At 39.6% G+C, this 25,760-nt stretch overlaps 1 protein-coding gene across 6 annotated transcripts in view; it reads right to left on the bottom strand.

Annotated features, from left to right (window-relative positions):
- Positions 1 to 25,760, bottom strand: part of SLC10A7 (solute carrier family 10 member 7) — a 259,444-nt gene that overhangs the window by 25,718 nt on the left and 207,966 nt on the right. For 5 of the 6 annotated variants that reach the window (XM_045998437.1, XM_045998439.1, XM_045998438.1 and 2 more), the window contains 4 exons: positions 25,402 to 25,485; positions 14,814 to 14,979; positions 13,852 to 13,903; positions 4,443 to 4,516 (listed from right to left, as the gene is read on the bottom strand). In XM_045998437.1, the coding sequence (XP_045854393.1) occupies positions 4,443 to 4,516; positions 13,852 to 13,903; positions 14,814 to 14,979; positions 25,402 to 25,485 (376 nt within the window). Of the gene's footprint in view, positions 1 to 4,442; positions 4,517 to 13,851; positions 13,904 to 14,813; positions 14,980 to 25,401; positions 25,486 to 25,760 lie in introns of those variants that run through there. The other variant, XM_045998443.1, reaches the window with a different exon arrangement.

The following is a 25,760-nucleotide window of genomic DNA, read 5'->3' as shown; positions in this document are numbered from 1 at the left end:
TGAGAATCTCACGACGGACTGCCAATAGTCAGCTGACACGCCATGAGAGTGTGTGCTTTCATTTCGCTATTTAAAAACATGACAAATGAACATAAACATACACTTAAGGACCTCAAACACCCTGAAACATTCTCTTTCATGATGTTGTGAGAATGCTTTTGTACACATACTGGAACTCCAGATAAGCAAAGTGATTTGAATACTCATGAGAAAAAGGTAAATAAAATAAAAGTAAAATACTAATTCCACAGAGTGTCTGGGATTGAATTTCTTTCCTGATGAGATCTCTTGACTGACCGTGCCCTGAGCCATTGTTAACCAGGGTGCAAGCTGTTCTTCCATCTCTGCTACGTACAATGTCTTGTCATTATGATGACACAGGCTATCACTATACAAATATCGGCCTCAAACTAGAGAAGACTTTGGGAGAGTTCATGGCTTTTACGGCAATCCACAGCAAGTGATTTTGTCTTGACAAAGTATAAAATTACCTCCAACCCCGAGCCGAAGCTCGAGGAGAGCTGCAAACAAGCCCTGTAGTATTGTTTTAGATGAAGCACAGTGATAGCTCTGTGCTTCCTTCAGGCCTCCTCTTTCTTCCTGAACGAACTCCAGGGAATGGCATCATGTCAGGCTTTCCAGATGGATTATGTGAAGCCATAGCTCAATGTCATTTTCAATAGGAAGCCTCATAATTAAAGGTCAAATAGTCACTTCATCTGCAATCAATCAATAGAAAAAGTACTAATACGAAGAACTAATCAATCAATGGCAAATGCACTAATAAAAGCAATGAATCAAATTTAGCATCTGTGTAGATGCAAGTATACTGGAGAGATGGAGACAGGGCAAAAGCAAGAACAATAAAATAAACTGAAGCGTGTGTATAAGAGAATATTCAGAAGGCTTCTCAAGCGAGAGTTTTCATCTTTGGTTCATTAGTTACCTCAGTACTACTTGGCCTACAATGATTTATTCTTAAATACAAATACTGTATATAAGACTGAATGGTATTTCGTAAGGCTTACTTAATAATGTATTCTATCAGAGGTGCTACATGTGTTTATTGTGTGCTACAAAATCGCTACAAGAAATATTTTGATAGTGATCTCAAGAAGGTATAGATGCTTTTTCTAAACGCCAAATAGCTATATTATAATCCATTGTATTTCATCTTTGTGTGAGAGGTGAGAGATAGTATAACTCTGAGTGATATGATCTGAAATACATTCCCTGCTTTCTGGAATCTGAATTTTTCACAGTTAGCGTGATGTTCTTTCATTTCCATGTACACAAGTGTTCCCTTAGGGTAATTACTGGCCAGTAGCTCAGGCGACTATCATGGCACATCCTCTATACCAGTGATGTCAAGTCACCAGGAGAGGGGAGCACGCAATGCATTTTGTGAAAATGGATACAGTGAAATTATAGGGCTTACCAAGCCCATTCTAGCGATGTTGAGCCAAACTCCCCTTGTTACAGGAAATAAGGGCGCTGCTGGAACAAGGACAATCCACGGCACCTCACTGAGATAAGCAGCAAAGAGGTCATACTTATAAACGTACCTGGGAGCCTGCAGGAAAGAAGCCAGGTATGATCAAGGCATGATAGACTAGTCAGGTTGGAAGTAAAATTCTTGAATCTAACAGCTAAGGAAACTGAAGCCTGGGGATGTCTCAGCGGAAGAGTGAGGACAAGTATTTTGGTCTTGCAATTCTAAGAGTGCTCAAGGCTATCATGTTATGGAAGTAACAAAGGATTTAGATTGTATGGTTACTTAGCTACCATGCTAGTATCTTATTGGAGGATCTAAGGACCTACTTCAGGGGAGAACACTGCAGAAACAAAGTACATAAGCAGACAAAAGTCAAGTTAACTCAGCCCTTTTTAGCAAAACAGCTACTTCTGATGGGTGTTCAGCACACCTGTTTACCTGAAAATCAGGTTTCAGAAAGCAACAAGAACAGAAGAACATCACTTTGAGATTATAAAAAAATGAAAAGACAAACAAGTAAAGGATCTGATGGGTAGGTGTTTTACTTAGAGAAGAGGAAAGAACACTGATGCTGCTGCAGCACGCTTCTTGGGCTGAGCTCTTTGCTCCCCATGGCCAGCTCTGGCACAGAAGAACATCGTAGAGAGACAAAACACCCATCTGTGTTTTCGGAAAGCAAACCCTTTGGAGTGTGTGGGGTTTAAAGCCCATGCAGCAATGCAGGAGTGTATTTCGTGCTGCCATGCTCAGCATCTCCGCTGAGGACATGGGCTCATTGGATCCCTGGCTCTGGACATCTGAGGCATCGGGCAGCTCTTGCCTTTGGACACCCTACCTTTGTAACAGCGCCTTACATTTTAGGAGACCTGGAGCACGAGCCATCACAGCACAGTACCAGCAAGGGGGTGGGGAGTGCAAGATGACATCTTTGAAGTCAAAAATTAAACCATACCAATTACATGAAAATCCAGAGGACAAGGGGTCAGGGGACTGGACCCCGGAAATGGTAACACAGTTGTAAGTAATAGAGTTAATAATAACTGATAACAACAGCTAGGTGGGCTACAGAATTTAGTCCATAGCAGTCTACACACAGTGCAACGATTGCACACGTTCCTCCGTGTACTGACTACCTATTACGTGTAAGTACTGTGCTAGGTACTTAACACATTTTGTTTTTAATCTTAATAAACTTCATAAAGTGAGGATTATGCTGCCCCATTTTACAGATGAGAAAGCTACCGTTCAGGGGAGGTGAAGTGATTTGTCCAGAGTCACAAAATCAGGATTGGAATGTGGATTCCAAAGCTCTCTTAACTTCAGTTTGATGATACTATGAAGAAAGCCTAATGGAAATACTGCAAGGTATGGATATTCAGAACAGTTAACCCTTGAACAACATGGGTTTGAACTACATGAGTCTGCTTATACGTGGATCTTTTTTTTGATCAACCCTGTACAGGACTGTAAATGTGTTTTCTCTTCCTTAGGATTTTCTTAATAACATTTTCTTTTCTCTAACTGACTTTATTATAAGAACAAGGTATATACATGTAATATAAAAAATATGTATTAGTTGACTGTTACCAGTGAGGTTTCTCATCAACAGTAGGCTACTGGTAGTTAAGTTTTTGGGGAGTCAAAAGTTATACACGGATTTTTGACCAAGCGGGGGGGTGGTTCCCCTAGGCCACCACCCCCCCGCATTATTCAAGGGTCAGCCGTTTATCATTTATTCAAATAAGCTGGAGGCCTAGATAGCAAGTGCTCTTTAAAGAGTTTGTCCAATTTTGAAATCATTGTCCAAATTTGGCAGGACTGACAATAGATTCTATAAACAAATATGCTCAGGGTTAGTAAAAACGTCATGAAACATTTTCCAGCTTACAGACTGAACTTCTTTAACATGAACAGACAGAGCAATCTCATGATTTTTCATTCTCTTAAGTCTCAATGCCAAAATGTAAAGAAATTTTTTTTAAAAGATTTTATTTATTTATTTGACAGACAGAGATCACAAGTAGGCAGAGAGCCAGGCAGAGTGGGGGGGATGCAGGCTCCCCACTGAGCAGAGCGCCCGATGTGGGGCTCAATCCCAGGACCCCGGGATCATGACCTGAGCCGAAGGCAGAGGCTTTAACCCACTGAGCCACCCAGGCGCCCCTGTAAAGAAATTTTTGAAGCGAGTTTTTACCGCAATGTGTCTACTACCCCAAGGAGTTTGTGAATGATAAATATTTCAAGAAGGTTCCTGATTTCTTAATGACTTTTAATGACTAAAAATATGGATTCAGATGCCTGGACAGGTTATTGGTATAATGCCACTACACAGGATAAAGCTTAGTAGAAAACAGCAGTTTTCTTCTTGATCTACTTTTGTCCGTTAAATACACAGATATTTCAGTTTAGGTGCTAATCAGATTGAATTAATGATAGCCATATTGTGTTTCTTATTGAAATAACATTCTGAAATGAACTTTAATGTCAATACCACATTAGAGTAACAGTACCTCTACCCTGCTCCAACTTCCAAAAAATAAGTTAACATTTTCCAGGGGCAACTTTAGAGCCTTCCAAAACCCAGTTTTTGCCCATTCCTTTTCAGAAGTTCCTCACCCTTCCACATCCCTGCCACTGCTTCCCCCAGCTTTTAATGTTCACATACTACAATGAAACTCTTTTATGAGAATCACAAACATAATTACAAATTAAGCTAAATCCTACACTATTAAATTTAGGCCTTCAAAAATTGGTTCAATCAAATAATGGTATTTAAAAAGAATGACCCATCCTCACCTCACAGATAAAGAACCTTTTGTTCTTTATCTAACAGAGTGATTGATACTCCACTCCATTTAATTTGAAGAGCTGCTTAAATTTCAAAATCATAAGATGTAACTGTCTGAGGATAATATGCAGTTGGTTTTTAACTCTGTGAATCACTTACCCAGTGTGAGGGATTTGTGCGTAGAACAGAAAATGATTGCCACAGTGTCTGCTGGTGTGAAACCCGAATTATTCCTAGGGGCAAAAAGAGTGTTTTACAAATACTTGTATAAAAAGCCTACTTAACACATCCTAAATCAAATGTAGTACCTACCTTCATGTTAACACCCTTTTGATCAATCCTGGTGACAAGAAGTAATTCTATGCCCAAATGTAGAGAAGTGTCTGAATTTCTTTTTAGAGAATCATTCCTGAGTCATTTATCCATGAAGAAAAAGTCTTAAAAATGTGTGGTGGACACCACTTCTCCCCACTTCTCATTCCCCATTTCTAACCTCTGGCAACCACCAAGCCGTTCAAAAAAATTCATTTCAAAACGTTCTGTGTGTGGAAGGATATGGTATGTAACCTTTTGGGGCCAGCTTTTCCCCCTCGGCATTATTCCCTGGACATTCATCCAAGTTGCTGTGTGTACCAACAGTTTATTCCTTTTATTGCTACACAGCATTCCATGATACGCATGTACCATAATTTGTTTAACCATTCACCTATGGAAGGACAGCAGCACTGTATCTAGATATCGGTTATTAAAAATAAAGTTGCTCGAAAAAATGTGTGGTGGAGGTCTCTGGAGATCACATAATCAGGCTGTGATGTAGGGCTTTGTAAAACCATGCAGTGAGGACCTGTGTTAGCAAAGTTACTAGGCTATCACTTGTTATTAATTTCAGCAGCCAGAAAGAGTTAATGTACTTCCGTAATTGCTTCCCTCAAGAAGCAGCATAAAGCAGCAGCATACCTCTCTGGCAGCAAACACATTCCCTTTGCAGGAATACCTGGTATGAACAAAGATTCAGCACTGTGTGTTTCAGTAAAAATTAAAAGTTTTCGTTCCTTGAGCAGGAGTATCAGATACTCCTCTAAAGTCTGTAACATTTGAAGACAGCTAACCCATAAGGTCAGTGATACAATACCCCTATGTACAGATGAGAAAACTGAGGCACAGAGAAGTTGTGTCACTTATCCAGAGCCCCAGAGCTAGAGAGCGACAGAGCCATGATGTAAATCAAGTGTAGCTTCTGTGCCTATGCTCTTAACTAATATGTTCTACTACTGTTATGTAATATATTAAGCATTAAAAAAAATTTTCACTTAGTCCAAATCCATTAAATGCGGGTCAGTACTAGTGAATTTCATATTCAGATTTTCTATTTTAGAACATAAAGATTTAGAGAACCAGGCACCAAAAGGGTTAGAAATGTTGTTAGTGTACTTGATATGTTAGAAACTATTCCTTCCTGCAGAATCAGGATTTGAAGGTACAGTAAGTCTGTTCATTCCTTGCCCTGAGTTAGCAAATGGAAAATGCTCCAGAACCCGACTCTATGTATACAATTGTGGATATAACAAGCAATCCAATTTTTAAGGATCTCTAAAGAAAGTGATCCCACCACTTTCCTTACTAACCTCATCCTCACATATAACTTTCATTAGAAGAAAAATCTTCCCTAAACAGATCCACACATCCTGTTTTCTGTGTTATATATACTCACTGGAGGGGAGAAGGGCTTCTTCCTCCTCCTCCTCCTCCTCCTCATCCCCTGTGTTAAGAGAAAATGAAAATTGTCCTTTGGTGTTCTCTCTTCTGAAAAGTCATGTGTGCTCATACTTCCTAACTAGTCTGATCTGGTCTTTTTGGTAACAACTTCCCAGTTTTTGGTGTCTTACCAAAGTCGAGAATTCTCATGGATATGTGTTACTTGAGTATAATAAGATTGGCTTACTGTTCCCACATTTTATTATCATATTTATATTGTGGTGTCCCTCTTCCTCTTAAACATTGAACTACACAGCTGACATATTCCTTGATCCTTCTGTTCATCATGTAGGTCTATATATATAGATCTATATATAGATAGATCTATATATAGATATAGATCTATATATATATGATTGAGAAAGAGAGAAAAAGAGGGGGTGGGAGGTTATGGCACCAAGAAAAGGATTATCTCAAGCTTGGCAGAGAATGGGGGATAATGACAGAGCACACAGAGAACCTTCTTGAAAGAAATAACCATTGAGCTGGGCTTTAAAGGATGGGTTTAGACACAGGTGGGTGTGTATTTCAGGTAAGGGGACAGTGAGACTGAAATCTGGGGGCCAAGGGGGTAGTTGGCAAAGAACAGACTCCAGGCTGACTTGAGCGCAGGGACACTGGCTTGTGACCAGGACTGTGGAATTGACAAGACGGGCTACAGATGCTGGGAGGAATAACCACCCAGTGTGGTGCAAGAAAGACCAGCGATGATGAGGCCACGCAGGAAGTGGAAAGGGCCTGAGGAATCACAGAGAGGCAGCGATGCTAGTAAGAGGCATGAAGACAAAATTACAAGAACTTGTCAACTGTTGATGTCACTCTGTGAAATATTCCTTCCCAGCAGCTTAAGAGCACAGGCTTTGGGGGAAGACCCACCTGAATTTCAATCCAGACCATTCTTTTGCTTATATAGAAAATGGGGATAGTACTGCTGGCCTCTTAGGTGTCATTGTGAGGATAAATGCCAGTGTTTGTTAAGAAGTTGGCACACTGCAAGTGTTTAACTCAAGCTAGCTGATCTTTTTATTGTTACTGTTACTTTGAGAGAGGAGGAAGAATTAAAGAGAAATGAGAAGCTTCCAGCACATAGGCTTAAGAGGAGCACTAGGGTGTTAATGGGAATAGGGAAGGGAAGAGGCGGCCCAACGGGGTCTGGGCAGGAGGCCAAGGAGCGAACAGAATTTGTATTAGAGGGTACCGTTTTTTCAAGAAATCTGGTAAAGAGAAGAAAAAGGTCATGGGAATCTGAACATGACCATGCAGAGAGAGTGCAGACCCAGTGGGTAGAAACAACTGATGAAACCAGGTCCTTAGAGAGGTCCCAGAGGCGCAGTCTGTGGGATTAGCCCGAGAGGGCTTATTTCCTTCCAGAAGAGGACAGGGTGAGTGAAAAATACGGAAAACTTTCAGGTAGAGCATGGGAAAGGAGAGGCAATTTATGTCAGAGATTTTACTTGCTTTGGTTTTTTGTTTTGTTTTAAGGTTTTATTTATTTATTTGACAGACAGAGATCACAAGTAGGCAGAGAGGCAGGCAGAGAGAGGGGAAGCAGGCTCCCTGTTGAACAGAGAGCCCAATGAGGGGCTCCATCCCAGGACCCTGAGACCATGACCTGAGCTGAAGGCAGAGGCTTAATCCACTGAGCCACCCAGGCACCCCAAGATTTTACTTGCTTTGTATAGCATGAGGCACTTTGCTCATCCAGAGTTTGAGGTTAAGGCTGAAGCCGGGGACCCAAGAAATCAGGAAAACTTGCAAGAGGCAGATCAGAGAGTAGGAAACAGAGTCAGTTCACAGTGACTAAAGCCCTTCTCCAGGAATGAAGGCCCACCTGTGCTTGCGGTGTTGGTGACGCTACAAAGGCCCTTGTTTATAACCCATTGTTGCTGCCTCTGGATTACGCAGTTGCTTTTGTTCCAAGAGAGTCCAGTAATGTACTTCTCCTTTAGTGAACTTCGCTCTGCTTGCTACCGTGCTCATTTCCAGGCCGTAGCGCATTTCCAGTGTGTCAAAATCTCTCTGGCAGAGAAGGCTCTGATTTAACTTGGCGTGGTCTGTCACGGATTAGAGCGGCACTTACAGTGCGGCTGGGGAGGGTATCTGCAAGACCTTTCCCTTGTCCCATTTCAGGCAGGGTGACTGAAGCTAGGCCTGCGCAGGGAAGCTTCCAGCCCGATCTGAGTTGAAGCGCTGCCCTACGGTGCTACTGACACAGGGTCCGTCGGTGGGGAGGGAGTATCCGCCCATAAAAATGGATCGCTTGAGGTTAAAAACAATATTCTCCCTAAACACTCCATCAGTAGAGAAACAGCCTGCCCCCGACCCCGGGCCATGGGGGAAAGCCAACAGAGCAAATGCTCTCCGAAGCTTCCATCCATGTTGAGGAGGAGCAGGAAACACGGAGCCTTCTTCTAGGCTCCCTACACCCAGCATTTCATTCTTGTTGGAATAGCCTTAGGTACTACCACTTCCTGCCTTTTCTGGAAAGGGAACTTGAAGCACAACAAGGGCAAACAACTTCTCTAAGGTCACACATCACCAGTCAGGAGGCTGCCCCAAACTGGAGACGAGCCTGCTTTTTGAGAAGGAAATCAAAAAAACAGAAACACCACCACACACTTTGGTGGATGAGTGCGGCCACCTTGATAAGTAACCTTCCTTCAGCCACCTTCTGTCAAGGGATGGCCCAAGGGCAGCAAGTCAGGACAAGCCCCAGAAAAAGGAAGTATCCTGTGTATTTTAAGTGGTAACGACTATACTTATTTTCAGTGATTAACGTCTCTATTGTGTCTGCTCAGCCTCTTGAAAGGAATCACATTACTATTTATCTTCTAACTCTACCTTATCTCTTTTTAATATTGATTTTCTTTTTATCCTGTTTTTATAATTCTTTTGATCACTTTGTCTTCCCTTGAGATGTTTATTTCCTTTTCTTCCCAACTGGTCTTTTTATGCTCTTTTACAAAGCTTTCAATCAATGTTTTCCACATAATATTTATCTTGCCTTTCTCTGCAGTACTCACAAAGGAAAACATGTCAGAAGGTTTTACTAGTAGAATCACAGAATGTAGAGCAGAAAAGGTCCTCTGAGAGAGCTCCGTCTAAGCCCACGGTTTTTAGAGGAGGAAAACGTCCATGTGAAATACTTTCTTTTGTTAACCTCTGTACCTGTGTTTTGTCCTTACTTAATTTTAGGAGAAGCCCTCATCTGTCTTTAGCTGTATGCCACTAAACAAGTTACCCAGAGTTCTGTGGCTTAGTTGCCTCATGTCTGAAATGGTAAGACTTACCATTAATACTAATACTAATACCCTCCCTCCTTTGCTCCCTTTGACACCTCCCTCCCTCCCAGACCTACAGTGAGCGGCCGACTAAGGCACCCGATTAAAAATGTACTGAGACAGGGATGAAAACACCTACGGAAATATTCAAAATTTGTTTTCTTCTTTTTTCCTTTCTCAGTAGTTTCTTTTGTCACTCCAGTGATACTCTGGGTTTCTATTATTCCAGTTATCAACTTTCCAAACTGTCTTTTATGTATTTTTTAAAGTTCACAATTACTGCTTTCTTTTTCTAACCTTTTCAACATTTTATGTTAACTCTGACAGCTTCCCCAGGTTGCAGACTATGGACAGGGTCCTATGGACAGCTGACTCTCGGCTGGATGAATCGACTCTCATCTCCTAGCATCTGTGACAGTGAAACATCAAAGAGAATGTACTACAAAGCTAGAAATGCTAATTTCTTCTCTTCCATCGTTAGTTTGTGCAATAATATAGCTAAATTGTTTTGGTAGAATAAATATTTGACAGTTGCTAACATTTACTGAGCACTTAGTATATGCTAGGTGTTTTGATGAGGGCTTTATGTGCATATTATTCAGTTCACCAAATGACTCTATGAGGTAGGTCCTACTACTATGTCCATTTTAGTAATGAGGTATGACAAAAGTCACAAAGTTATTAAGTAGGATTGAAACTCATGTCTGTCTGACTCTAGAATTGGAATTTTTAACCCTGACATTATTCTGCTGACAAATAAGAATGTGGAGTAGTAACTCTCAAGTGTGTTTTAAATACTCAAAGTCGTAATTCACATGCCAGACACCAGAAAGCTAACACTTCAGGTCAGTAAATCTAAGGAATGTTAACTAGGTAGGAGAAGTGTTGTAGAAAAGTTGAATTTTCTTGGCTGGGTCTCTCCTGCTTTATGCTAAACTTCCATCATCAGGGGTCAGTGGCATACTGTAAAAAAAAAAGAAAGACTGATTTTCATGCTGAGATTTTTGTATCAACACCTGGACTGGTTATAGATTCAGTGAATCGGTTAACAATCGGTTAAAAAAAAATGAGAGGGGGGAAAAATAAAAAAAATAAAAAAAACCACAGGCAGGGCGCCTGGGTGGCTCAGTGGGTTAAAGCCTCTGCCTTCGGCTCAGGTCATGATCCCATGGTCTTGGGATGGAGCCCCACGTTGGCTCTCTGCTCAGCGGGGAGCCTGCTTCCTTCCTCTCTCTCTGCCTGCCTCTTTGCCTACTTGTGATCTCTGTCTGTCTAGCAAATAAATTTAAAATAATCTTTAAAAAAAAAAACCACAGGCCAATTTCATTAATTTTAAATAGGAAGAAACAAAAAGTAGGAAGAGAAAATGAAACTCAACAGAATATATAAACCAGTGGGTCCTAGTTCACACTCTTGGTGCCTTTGACTAATTTGCTCGTGTGAGTAAACTTGAAGAATCAAGTTAAATACTCTCTACAGATTCCCTAACCAAAACAAGCACTTAAGAATTTTAAAAGTAATTGAAATAGTTTAGTGCAGTGGAAAAAGTGTGGGGAAACGTCAAATGGAAATGCGTTTCAATTCCACACGTACTCTTTGCCATCTGTTATTAAACTACTAGACTCTGATTTTGGGAGAGCTATTAAGCCAAACTACTCTAAGTATGGGTCCTCATCAGCAAAACAGCAACAAGAATGCATCGTAGCTTAGTCTTTGCTGTCAGACTTTCATGAAGGAACATACGTATGGTCCCTCGCAGTGCCTGCCATAAGCAGGGCTCAGTAAACATTGGTATCTTTTATTACTCCAAAAAAATCCTTAGGCACAAATGAGGTATCTCATAGTGAAAAACAAAAAACAAAACAAAACAAAAATACAACCATCTTCTGAATTTTATTCAATTAAAAAACCCCTGGTTTTTAATGGACCAATGTGGGAGGAGCATGGTGATAGCCATTCCTTAGTCAGCTGTTTATCAAAGAAGGCGCATATCTGACAGCTGAACAAGTTCAAAGGGCTATAGAACTTCACAGAATAAAAGGGTCTTAAGATCTCAGGTCTTACGGAAATCCAGTCTCCTCCACACTGAAAACTCTCACTTTCCATTCAACCAGTGGGGACACCATCTCTGCCCCAGCCCTCCTTCAGCCATTCCAGAAGCAGCTCTTTTGTGCTTTTCAGCATGTTTTCAGCCACCGATAGGACATCTGTATCCTACCAGTCTGACAGGACAGGACTAGTGGCTCTACTTCTGCCACAAGGATCCACACACAAACAGCCGGGAAAAGACAAACATCTTCTCTAGGGCGACAAAACAAACCATTTACAAATAGAACTTTAAAACAGCTCCGACTCCTACACTACCCAATTAAGTCACATTTTCTCCATGTCTTAATGGCTCCAGGCTTCACTCTTCCTTTATAAATCACAACCACAAACTAGGGAAAATGGTTCTGATTACACCAATCAATAAATTTTTATTGACTGTTTACAATCAGCCTCATGCGATGCCAAGTGCTGTAAGAGCCAAGTGCCCAATGCGAGGGCTGAACCCAACGCTGCTCTGCCACTGTTTCAGATCTCAAAAACAATCTGGGCCCCAGGCGGTCTGGGCAGCTCAGTCAGTTAACCGTCCTTCTCTTGGTTTTAGCTCACATCATGATCTCACTGTCCTGAGATCCAGCCCCGCATCAGGGTCTGTGCTAAACGTGGAGCCTGCTTCAGATTCTCTGTCTCCCTCTGCCCCTGCCCCCTGCTCCAGTGTGCATGTGCACACATACTCTCTCTCCAAAAACAAACAAACAAACAACAAACCAAACCAAAAAAACCCCCAGGCCATTTCCCTCATGGCAACTTACTGCCATCACCCAGCAATCTGGTCTAAGCCTGCCTTTCTAGTTACTGTTATTATTTTTTAATCTTTTTCTACTCCTATTGTCGTACTCTGTGTGTGTGTGTGTGTGTCCCACGTTTGCATTATTTTTCCCTCCACCAAGAAGCTCCTCTCTGCATCTTGTTTTGCTAGTTTGCTGAATAATTAGCCATTCTTTATAATTCATGTCAAATCCCATCTCTTCCATGAAGCCTGGCTCTACCACTCTTTCTGGAAGTGCTTTCTTCTTTGAACTGACTACAGGTTGGCTCCCTGTCCACTGAGAGGACACTTAGTTATCATACATATATCTAGTCTATAAACTCATGCAAAGTCAGAACCATCTCTTCTTTGTGGTACTCACTGTGGTAACTTCCTCGTACTGAAGGCTTAAGTATTATCTGTTGAATGTATGGTTGGTAGAAGAAGGTGTATCAGAGGTGAGCCTTTAAGAATAGGAAAGGTGAACTAGGGCATAGAGCCCAATTTAATGAGGACAGCCTAAGCAAGTAGCAGAAATGAGAATGCATGAGGTTCCTCCAGGGAATAGCAAAGATTTTACCTCAACCTGAACTTAGACAGGCTGAATGCTAGTAGTAGTTCACTTAGCCCCCCAAAGTGAACTTCATTCTACAGGTCCTGGAACCACTGAAGATCTCTGATAAGAGCTATTATGACGCTATTATAATAAGAGACTATTATGAGAACTTTGAGTTATTGGAAGCTGTATGAAATACATAAGAAAAATTCATTTTAGAAATGAAGATACTTATAAGATATCCACTACAATAGTCCAGGGAGAAAAGAGGCAACAAGAGCCCGAATTACGGAAGTGGCTTTGAGAGCTCAAAAAACATTACAGAGGTATTTTTAAAATATTTTAAAATATTTATATTTTAAATATTTTAAGATTTTGGGGCGTCTGGGTGGCTCAGTGGGTTAAAGCCTCTGCCTTTCACTCAGGTCATGATTCCAGGGTCCTGGGATCGAGCCCCGCATCGGGCTCTCTGCTTGGCAGGGAGCCTGTTTCCTCCTCTCTCTCTCTCTGTCTGCCTCTCTCCCTACTTGTGATCTCTATCTGTCAAATAAATAAATAAAATCTTTAAAAAAAATAAAAAAAATAAATATTTTAAGATTTTTTAAAAAAATTTTAAAAATAAAGATGCAAAGGATTCTAGTCTGAGTAACTCTGTGGATGGTGATCCCACTCACAATAAAGAAATGAGAGAGAAAGAGGCAGTACTGGGGAAAAAATTTGATTCCATCTGGAGACTGATGTCTTCTGAAGACCGGTGAAGATATCGAAATGGTTAGTGATAAATAGTGCTGGGACTCAGGAAAAACATTGGAATGCAAGGTCTCGGCATGAAAATCAACAGCAGGAAGCTGACAGCTTGAGCTAGCAGAATGGAGGAGGCCACCTAAGCACATGATGTGAGCAGGTGACACAGGGCCACGGACAAACCCTTCAGGATGTCTACAACCCGAGGGTGGCAAGAGGAAGGTGGAATGATCAGGAGACGAGAGAAACACTAGGTTAGCACAGTGGCACAGATGCCAAGTAAATAGCACGATTTGTCATTTAAAAAACGAACAACCTAAAAAAAATAAAAAAATAAAATAAAAAACTAACAACCACAAGAGATACCGTATCACTTACCTTGTTGAAAAGAGGAAGGTTAAAAGCATAAAACTCAGCTGGATAGAAAATACTGAAAAAAAAAATTGAATCTAAATTAGGGGTATAAAAATATCTGTAGCGTATTTACCATAAAAACAAGCACACACTGCTAAACTGGTAGAATCATCAAAGTTAGTGGGACTAAATCCGTTCTTCCGGAAGATATCCCCAGGCATCATCTGTGCTGTCTACTACTCTGCAAATCTAAAACCCTCCTTGATTTGAGACTTGGTTACTTAATTTGTTCAATTTAGAAAGAGCTGGTTTATGCTGTGGGTATTTCTAGCAAATTGCATAACTGCAGTGGCATATAATATATATTTTGGAATAACTCATGTTGATTTTTAATAAGAAAAGATTCTTAGGTATCCTTATAATTACAAAGTTGTCTTTGCTATTACAGGATAAACAGAACAAAAAGTTGATTTCTGATCCTTGCAATTACTTGCATTTCATAGTTTGCCGCTTCTTGAAATGAAATGGTATTACCGTGGGTATAGTTTAGTAGAAAAGATGATGTAAATGTCCACATTTTAACTAACTCAGTCAACTATTATACTTAGAAAATGACAGTATTAAGTAAATAAATCCTACTTTTAACTCACAATAAAGGGTAAGATTAGCTCGTTACAGTAAAATAAATTGGCAAAAAGTATTCAATCTAACATTTGAATGTGACAGATCCCACGGCTTCTTTCATCTGGTATCAACTACTATAAATCAAACGTAAAAAACAAAGGATATTAAATCATAAATATGTAACTGATGTCTTCTTAAAGAACAGACACACAGGATAAAGTCACTGAGCACATATAAGATGAAGCTCAGTATTATTTTCTAATGAAATTAACATTCAAAATGAGTTTGGGGGACACAATTTCCTCTGCTTTGCTCCTGAGGAGACGAAGGGGATAGCAAAAATGTTCCATCTTCCAACTTACTTATGAACAGGATGAGAATAAGGCTGAATTTATCCAGGTCAATATTTGGGTTCGAGAACGTGTCACAGAAGGTGGTGTAGATGATCATGAGGAGGACAGTGCTGCTGACGGCACCAAAAGGCGGCTTCTTTCTTTCAAGCCAATCCTTGATGTATCTTCGGACAATCTGAAATACAGAGATCAACAGGTTGCCTCTTTTCAAAGATGTAGGGAGTTGGGCATCGCAAAGTGATTCTGACAGCAGAAAGACATAAACGAAAGAGAATAATTTGGATGATGGCCACAGTGGATTTCAAAGCTTCCGTGCCACACCACTCTTCTTCTGGGGGATTTCGCATTTGTAGTGCAACTTCCACCGGTGTCCATAATGAGAGTCGATTTTCAACTGCATTCAAATCCATCCTTAATCATGCCAAATGCTCTTTGCTAGCTGTCACTGAGACATGCCCATTAAGCCTCCCCAAAGTTTATCTCCTCTGCTGATCCTAATGGATGTGTGTAATTATCATAGTCCCCATTGCCTCAACAGACAATTCCAAGTGTAACTTTGGGAATCTTAAAAATCTGACATCTTCAAGAATTTCAAGACAGTAGGTAATCGAAAGTGATCCATGGAACATATTAATATTTAAAATGCAAGCAATGCACCAGAAGTTTTTAATTAAATTATAACTCATGCTTGAAAAGCAAAAGTGCATGTGTTGTGGGAGTTTAAATAATTCAAACTCTGAATATCTAGAGTTTTTGTGAATCCAAAGACAAATGCCATTTGCATGCTTTTAGAATTCCAGAATTAATACTTAAAAATGAATAAACCTGTCCTGACTCTCCCACAAAAGGATGAGTGAATAAAGTTACACAGCAAACCTCTCTTCTTTAAAAATCAAATCAGATATTTAAAATCAGGACAGGCTGAATATTGGTGATAACTTTTGCTCGGATATAAAAGTGAACCACTCTACTTAAAACCTTACACTTTTGAGAGAAGCTGAACAAACCCTGTAATAAGGACTATAGTTGAGACATATTAAGTTTCGAGTCACTCATTATTCTGCATAATTGAACATGAGATTTCACAACAGGCTGAATTACCATGATCCATTAGCAATAATGAGGTCAGGGAACTTCTCCTGACAAGGCTGATGGGGTTCTGTCATCTTCTACTCTGTGGCTAAAAACATTTAATTCGCAATAGAACATACCTTCACAGATACTCAAAAACAAAGTAAACTACTCTCAAGAGAACCTCTGAACAAATGGCTATTAGATCAACTTCATCCATTCTCAAGGACTCAGTAAGTGAAATACCAGTATTAATAAAGGAAATTCTAGCAGAAAGCTGACCAGTTGGCATGAAGTACAAGAACAACACCTTGAAGGCTGGGTGGGCTGGGAATGAAAAAGAAAGTGTTTTTAATTTAATTTAATTTAATTTTTTCTCAGTGTTCCAAAATTCATTATTTATGCACCACACCCAGGTGCTCCATGCAATATGTGCCCTCCTTAATACCCACCACCAGGCTCACCCAACCCCCCACCCCCACCCCTCCAAAACCCTCAGTTTGTTTCTCAGAGTCCACAGTCTCTCATGGTTTGTCTCCCCCTCCGATTTGCTGAGTGAAATAAGTCAAGCAGAGAGAGTCAATTATCATATGTTTTCACTTACTTGTGGAGTATAAGGAATAACACAGAGGATATTGGGAGATGAAGAGGAGAAATGAGTTGGGGGGAATCGGAGGGGGAGAAACTGTTTTTTATATATGTAGACAAATAGTGGTTAAAGATTTAAAAAAATTAGATCTTGTAATTAAGATTACATTGAATTTATTTAAAAAAACTTGTGATTTTTCTTTTTGTAGATGTGATCCCAAACCATAGTAATTTAGTTCTAGTGTTCTTTTCTTTAAGGTTAAAAATGAACTAAGGGATAGGGACACCTGCCTGGCTCAGTTGGTAGAGCCTGGGACTCGTGACCTCAGGGTTATGAGTTCAAACCCCACATTGGGCATAGAGATTACTTAAGAAAACTTGGGACGCCTGGGTGGCTCAGTTGGTTAAGCAGCTGCCTTCAGCTCAAGTCATGATCCCAGCGTCCTGGGATCGAGTCCCACATCGTGCTCCTTGCTCTGCAGGGAGCCTGCTTCTCCCTCTGCCTCTGCCTGTCAGTCTGTCTGCCTGTGCTCGCTTGCTCTCTCTCCCTCTCTCTCTCTCTGATAAATAAATAAATAAAATCTTAAAAAAAAAAAAAAAGAAAACTGTAGTAAGGTAGAGAGAAGTTAAGAGCAGTTCTGCCACACAATGTTAATGGGCTGATGCATTAGAACACACATTTTGGATAATAGTGCTTGAGGTACCCAGATGGCCCCATGTTCAGATATACCCCTGTGGGGGTAAGTGCTTGCTAAAAGGCTAACAGAGAGACTTCATGTAAGAGGTTATTTCATTATCTATTATATTTGGTAGCATGAAACTAGTAGTTGCCCAAATTTAATACAACTCAACTCCTTTAGGAAATAAAATAAATGGAAGTTACACAGAGTTATTGAAATTGATGCTGTCCTCCAATCTTGTTTCAATATACAATGATTAAAGACACAAAAGTCCTCTCTCTGCAATAGGTTATAGAATGTATGATCCCAATTCCCAAAGCAGAAGTGTCTTCTACCACCACTGACCCCACTGACAAAATAAACAAGATAAATATGAATGAGGCATAACCTGGAAGTCAAATCCATTTTAAGAACCAAGACAAATCTCTAATCATCAATCGACTTTATAAGCTGCAATTTGACTTAGTCAACCTAATTACCCCTTTCTTCAATACCAAGTACTCAGAGTCTCACAGCATAGTAGGACTCTTTCAATATGACAGGAAATACGAACTCCTCAGTCCTGCATCCTCTTAGCCAAAACGCCTGTCTTCTAAACACATCAATGTGTTAATGCTGGATACTTAATCTCAATAAAGAAAACAACTACAAAGTTGGAAATCGGACAGATCCACAAGTTAAGCAATAACCCTAGGTGAAAACAGATCGTCTTTCACTGTTTTTAGTCTTGTAGTGATATTTGTCTGTGTTTTCTTAGAAAACAATTTTATAGCTTTTCTACCTGCCTAAAATTAAATTCACAAAGAGGCTGCTTTTGTAACCGCGTACTGAGAAAAGTGTTAAAATCTCTCCTGAACTACTGGGCGAAGTAACACTGATGTGCGTTAAAGATACGCTTTGGATATAAACGTCAGGAAACCCCATCTTCTCTTTGTTCAGCCACTTACACTTCCGATACAATCATCCTCCATTTATCAAGAATCTATGTCATTTTAAAATTCTTCAAATTTCTTTGCCTTGTAGAAACCTGTAATAACTTTCTAGGAAACAAGCCTTTGCTAGAGATAGCAACCCAACCTGATATAGCTGCCTCAGAATTCCCTCTTCGGTGGAGGGGGGTGGGGGAAGAAAATCAGGATGAGGTGGGAAAAGGCATTTTTTTTTTAAGATTTTTATTTATTTATTTGACAGAGAGAGAGAGATCACAAGTAGGCAGAGATGCAGGCAGAGAGAGAGGGGGAAGCAGGCTCCCAGTTGAGCAGAGAGCTCAATGTGAGGCTCAATCCCAGAACCTTGAGATCATGACCTGAGCTGAAGGCAGACGCTTAACCCACTGAGCCACCCAGGGGCCCTGGGAAAAAGCATCTTGATAAGGTGGCTAGTTGTAGCTTTCTTCAGGATCCATACTAATTCATTTGCACTCAGAGCTCACAGAAACTTAGGAATTCAACATTAGATGACAAATCCTCATTGACTTGCTATTCCCCAAGGACTGAGAAGGAAAAACATCTTCCTCAGGAAACTTTATTGTCTCACTTGCTTCATTTTGATTTTCTCTATTTTACATTAAACACCAGGAGAGCTTAAAGGGAAACTTAGATTTGAATGCCAGTACTTTTAATAAGCTGAGCCACATATCAATTATTATATGACCTCCAAGCTGGAAATCTGAGAAAATATGTCTTAGGTGAGGAATGTTTATATACTGAGATAACTGAGATGTGTAATATCCATCATTTTAGTTTTCTCCAATTTTTTTTTTCTGGGGCATTTTTTTTTTTTTTTTTTTTGCTTTTCTCCCTTCTACTCTGTCTTATATTTATAAATTGATTTTTGAGTGGAAATATGTGATAGATAGTTCTTCCTATTAAGTCTGAGTTTTAAAGATTTATTTTTCTTCAAGGTGACCTGAGATTGTTTCTTCAAGTTTTATCCTCTATTCCACTGAATCTATACATTTACATAAAGTGGTTTGCTTTTTCTTCAATCGTCTGCTGAAATGTATAGCCAGGGATACAAAATCAAATCCAATGTATATAACACTTTTCTTTAAAAATATTTTATTAAATATTGAGTAGATTCAAAATAATATCTAAAAAGTATAAACTTTTTATAGTTTAGTACATGGGATATAGTAAACACTCATCATCTACTTAAGTATTATTTAAATTGTCTCATGAGAGAAGTTGTGCAGATATTATCCTGCTCAGTTTACTTGAAAACAAAGGCAAGAGAGCCTGAAAAACTGGCATAAAATGTTAAGTCATTGGGAGGAGGGTGTATGAGCAAGGAATATGACCTCAACCTCCTGAGGGAGGGAACAGAACTTCCTGGTTAAAGGTATGTACTTTGGAGCTTCTTTCTTTGTAGTCTTGGGCAAATCCTTAACTTTCCTGTGCCTCGTCTATAAAATGGATCCAGTAGTAGTGGTAGTGAGGACTAAGTTATTAAATAAATGTAAAATGCTTTAGAACCAGGGCCTGTACCTGGAGAAGAGTGGCTATTCTTATTTCCAAGTCCTGATTTGGTGCTGTTTCTATCACACACTGTCTACCAGGATATCTCACTGCATAATGTAACAGCTCCTGTTCTCTCAGAGCCATTCAAGTGAAGCAATGAAAACAGTTCATACCTAGTATAATTTTAGAAATGTAAAATTTTACTAGCATTAATAACATTATCTTCAGCTTCAGCTGAAGACTATTTAATATGAAAAGTCAACCTAAAATTTTATTAGAATAAAGGTGGGGTTTAGCACACTGTTTTGAAAAATGTTTTTCAAAGATGGTGGAAGTTCTAGTTTGTTAACATGTATTCATAAATCTCTCAATATAATGCATGAAATAAGTAACTGTCACAAGGATTTGGATGTATTGAAGGGTTTATCAGAAAAAAGAAATATTGCAATGACACATCTTTGATTTATTTCTAGAATTGACAGAAGATGCAACCTCTCAACCATCTATGGAAAGACATAGCTCATACAGTCACAGCATCTTTGAGCTAGAAGATAACTCCTGTTCTACATATGAGGTAAGTGAGGCCAGAAGTTGTGTGTATGGTCAGGCAGTGGCAGAAATCAAACCAGACTCTGCATCACACTGCAGTCAGTCAATACTGAGTCCAACCAAAAAGAAGTACTGTATGGGGAAAACACAGAAAAACAGAATAAAATTAACGCTCAGTAACACAAGTAAAAAATTAAATAATGAAGCTTTATTATGACTAGAAGATTAAGGAAAATATTTTCAACTCTTCCTTCCTGGTCCTCTTCTTCTCCCTCTAGTTCCCATTGTTTATTTAAAAGATAATGATTAAAAATCTCTTTTTTTAAAGATATATATACAAATCTAATAGAAATATACATCATATGCCACCTCTAGTTACAATCGAGAGATGAGACTACCTTGCCTGGGTTCCTTCTCTGAAGTAGTACATATGAGTCCTTCTAACAAGGTCCCCAGATATCACATCACAAAGTTTTGGTGGGCCAACTAATTACAAACATATACAGAGATAAATGAGCAGAAAAGGTCCCTAGGATCATAGAACTTCTAGTCTAGTTTAAGAAGATAAATAGAAAGCAAAAACAACAAACAAATCAACAAGAGGAAGATCATGATCCTACGCAGAGGTTTAAACTGGATGATATGACACTGACTATTGGGAAGCCACTGGAGCGGGGTAAGGAAAGGTCTTTCTGAGAAGGTGGATGGTGAGATGTTCCAAGCAGAAGGAACAGCTGGTGCAGTTGTTAAGGCAGGATCAGAGCTGGCATGTTTGTGAAACATAAGCAAAGTCAGTGAGACCCAGGTGCAATGGGAAAGTGGGAGAGTATTAGGGAAGGACCTAAAATTATAAGAGAGCATGAAATAATCTTGTAAGGAAGTACAGTAGGATTTCTAGGAAGTGTTTAATGACATTTCAAATTGGGGGTCATAAATCTGAAACAAGATGAGACCAATTATGTGTTTCTCTAGTAAAGCTGGAAATCTAGGTAAAATAGCTACAGATATAGTGAAAAGAAAGGCCATGTGTACCCCAATGCTCATAGCAGCAATGGCCACAGTCCCCAAACTGTGGAAAGAGCCGAGATGCCTTTCAAGTGACGAATGGATAAAGAAGATGTGGTCCATATACACAATAGGTATATCTTTGTACTGAGTCTTTTTTTTTTTTAAGATTTTATTTATTTATTTGACAGAGATCACAATTAGGCAGAGAGGCAGGCAGAGAAGCAGGCTACCTGCTGAGCAGAGAGCGCCATGGGGTTCGATCTCAGGGATCATGACCTGAGCCAAAGGCAGAGGCTTTAACCCACTCAGCCACCCAGGCGCCCCTTTGTACTGAGTCTTAAGGTGTAGGAGTTTGCTGGTGGGAAAGGCCAGTACCTATGCCTCCATCAGAAAGGATGAATACCCAACTTTTGTATCAACATGGACAGGACTTAGAGGAGATTATGCTAGTGAAATAAGTCAAGCAGAAAGAGTCAATTATCATATAGTTTCACTTACTTGTGGAGCATAAGGAATAACATGGAGGACATTAGGAGAAGGAAAGAAAACGTGAATTGGGGGAATCGGAGGGGGAGAGAAAGCATGAGAGACTGTGGACTCTGAGAAACAAGCAGCATTTTGGAGGACAGATGGGTGAGGGCTTAGGTGAGCCTGGTGGTGGGTATTACAGAGGGCATGTATTGCATGGAGCACTGGGTATGGTGCATAAGCAATGAACCTTGGAACCCTGAAAAAATAAAATAAAATAAAATAAAATAAAATAAAATAAAATAAACTACTGGGGGCTCCATGAGGATAAATTTGAAGGTTTTTTTTCAGCCAATGTTTTTATACAGTCCACATCCTACTTTTGAGTATATTTATTAAATATATTAATCATCTCTGCTTCTCGGGAGCTCCCAGATTAATTATAATAGCTCCTGATGAATATTATGAATCAAGTACCATATGAGCACTGGCATTTAGTCTAGAATGAGGCCGTCAGAGCAGGTCCATGGCACACCAAAGGGCATCTTTGTACTGAGGCCTTTTTTTTTTTTTAAGATTTTATTTATTTATTTGACAGAGATCACAATTAGGCAGAGAGGCAGGCAGAGAAGCTGGCTCCCTGCTGAGCAGAGAGCCCGCTGTGGGGTTGGATCTCAGGGATCATGACCTGAGCCAAAGGCAGAGGCTTTAACCCACTCAGCCACCCAGGCGCCCCTTTGTACTGAGTCTTAAGGAATAGGAGTTTGCTGGTGGGAAAGGCCAGTACCTAAAGCTGAGAGGCAGGGGCAGTGAAGGGGCGTGGCCAGGCGAGGAAGTGGTGCACGCCTGGCGCAGAAGGAAGGGGATGGTGGGAGGTGACACTGAAGAAGCAGGGTGGGGCTAGACGGGGGTTATGTGGGCCACACAAGGAATGGGCAAAAGGGAGCGGGGACGGGGTGGGAGGGGAGGCTTTTTAAGGAGAAGGACAACATTAGATTTTTTTAGGGCTTTCCTGGAGGCAGTGAAGACATTGACTAGGAATGAGGAGAGGCTCACAGAAGGGACAGGAGGTGCAATAATTTAGACGAGAGGTGACGAAGTTGAGACATCCTCTCGGGCGTGTGGGTGTGGTTGCAGATGCCAGATGTGAACGACTTCTGCGGCAGAAATGGAGGCATGTAGTGATTGCCTGGACGTAAGGGAGTGAGGATGTACAGAAAAAGAGGAGGCAGGTGGTTTCTGAAGGTAGAGACTGGGGGTGTGATTATTAATTCCTAAAACTGGAATACAAGAGGTGGGCAGGTAGATGCAAATATGTTTTCCTCTTTGAGAAAAGCCATTAAAGGACTTTGGTAGTGGAAGGATTTTTTAAAACCACCTATATTACTTTTTTACTACTTTTACTATTTTATAATTTATCGTAATACTTTACTACTGGGCAAGCAATGATGAACACTCTAACAATATTTTACTCTCTCTGGATATATATTCTTGATGACATAGCTTATATAACTACATACGTAACTAAGTATACATATAACCATATATAAAATATATATATATATATCTTTAAATATTAGACAAAGGTATTTTTTATCTATATGTTTGAAGCCAAACATTTATTATCAACAGAGATATCTCCAAGATCCACTAAAAAAAGAATGTGTGAGCCTTGGGTTATATAGAACTATTTTCGGAAACAAGAAAATAAGTATGGGTTTAAAGTAATAGTAACCACAGCTTAAACTGTCCAGAGCTGAGAAGGGCAGGCAGGTTCTGTTATGCCTCTATAAGACAGCATTTCCCTTATTGTTCATAAAACTCATCCATTCATTCCCTCACTCACCCATTCCATACATTATTTATTGGGTGCCTATCATCTGGGTATGGTGAATAAGACAAATATGGTTCCTGTACTCATGAAGCTTACAGTCTAATGAGAGAGACAAACAGGCAAAGGCCAAGAAAGGAATCAAGGTGCTACAATAAAGACAATAAACAACCAGGGAAACATTCTTCAGATAGGTGGTTCAAAGAAGGTATAAATTAAAGAGTCACATGAACAATGAGTTGGGGTGGGAAGGTAGATGGGGAAGGATACTCTAAACAGAAAAATTAAGTAGGAATTGAGAAAAACCAGGGAAGTAAGAGTGTAGGAAAGTGGCAAAGAGGTTAGAGAGGCAAGGGACAAAGTTTAGTCAGAAGACCTGTGATGTGAGCAGCACTGTAGAAGGATTTTTCCAAGTATTATTCTATGTTTAATTAAATGGTATTCTTTGAGTACCTTTAAATCATTCCCTCTTCCCCCAAATTTAGTCCGTTTTCTAAGTATAACATTAAAATTAAAAAAAAAAAAAAAGGGAGACATGCAGCAGGTGCTGTGGGGTGTCACCTGGAGTGAGGTGTTTGTTCCCATGTTGCAGGGCATGTTGGCTGTCCCAGAGATCCCAGATGACTTCCTCTTTGGGAACTGCTACAGCAGACTCTGCCAAGGTCATACCTCTCAGGGCGAGTGGAGAGAAGCCAGTATCTAATGCCTCCTCAGTGCAAGAGTCTATTAAGATTGGTCCTCAGTGGGGTCAGTGCAGCTAGAAGCCTTTGCTGAACTAGACTGTCTTGTACCTTCTCCCCGTCCTACGTTTCTTACTTTCCCAAAGGTGTTCATCCAATGGGCTCTCCTCAAGGAAACTTCCTGTATAGAAACCTCTGTTTCACACTCTCCTTCCCAGAGAACCAAGCCTAAGACGGTGTGTAAAGATTATATGTATATACATGTAACATGTGCACAGACATAATTTTTTTTCTATTTAATATATCAAAGAGTTGCTTCTCGTTTAGTATTTATAGGGAATTTGACAATGATGATGATAGACACTATGGGGCACTTACCTGTGTCAGGCTCTGTGATGACAAAAACTCTACATGCATCCACGTTTTAATTAATCCTCACAACAACTCCTTGAGATAAGTGGTATTATTATACAATTTGGTAAATTATGAACTTGGAGCTAAGAAGATCAAATGACTTGCCTAAAGTCACATAGCAAATAAAAGGTAGAACTAAGAACTAGAGTCTAGTTGTTCTTTAACCAACGTTTGTGTTCTTAACCATCCTGACATACTATTTTCCTAAGACTCACTCCTTTTAGTGGTACAATTCTGTGCTCCATTCCTGTGTTTTTAAATTTGTATGTTATAATTCAATCCATCTTATTAACTTGCTATAAGAGGTTAAATATAAGAATTTCTCCCATTAGTCTAATTCAATAAGAATGATAAAGGAAACTAAATTTTCTAAGATCTAATTTTAAGAGCTAATAGAATTAAGTGTTTATTTTATTAATTACATGATCACAAATATGATCATGGCTGTTGAAGGGGTCTACGAAGAAGCCAGCCAGCTAGATGGTTGTTGCCAACAACAGTCATAATGCTGAGACTTTATCAGAAGGAGCAGAATAAGAAAATCATTTGCTAAGTATTTTTAAGCTAAATACATGGCTATGAAGTACAGATAATAAATTAAAAAAAAATCAAGATTCTGTGCAGGCATCCCTATGTAAAGCTACCTGCAAAGCAGATTGATATTAAATAAAAAAATAAGAAGGTGGGAATATGGTGATGGATGAAACCTGGTGTTTCAGTCTTTTATGTTTTCTTTTAAATGTCTTTTTCTCTATCTTTTCTCTCAATTGTCCTGACATTATATCGGAATTCACAATTTGACCAAAAAAAAAAAAAAAAAAAAAAAGCAGGTAAAATTGGAGATCTTACCTGTCCAATAATGAGAGGAACCACAACAGTCATAAAAAGCTGAGAAAAAATAGATGTAAAAGGCACAGAAGAGGAAGATCCAAGCTGTAAAGCAAGAATATAAGTGGAGTTAGAATTACTTTGAATCAGTTATCCAATACTGCTGTTAATTAAATGATAGAATGAATTCTCTTACAGGCACCAAAAATTTGGTATCTATATACAAAAGCAAGTGGAGTTACTTTTTTCCTAAATTTAGCACCCAACAGACTAAGTGCTTTACCACTTAATTTTTATGGGAAACTACCATTGAGGAAAAATGATTACTATGGTTTTGTAATTAACTTACATTGCTTATTATTAACTACATTTCTGAGTAG

This window comes from Meles meles, chromosome 2 (genome assembly GCF_922984935.1).
Source record: "Meles meles chromosome 2, mMelMel3.1 paternal haplotype, whole genome shotgun sequence".
NCBI classification, from domain to species: Eukaryota; Metazoa; Chordata; class Mammalia; order Carnivora; family Mustelidae; genus Meles; species Meles meles.
Note: the sequence above shows the minus strand (reverse complement) of the source record. Positions and strands in the feature narration are given on the sequence as shown.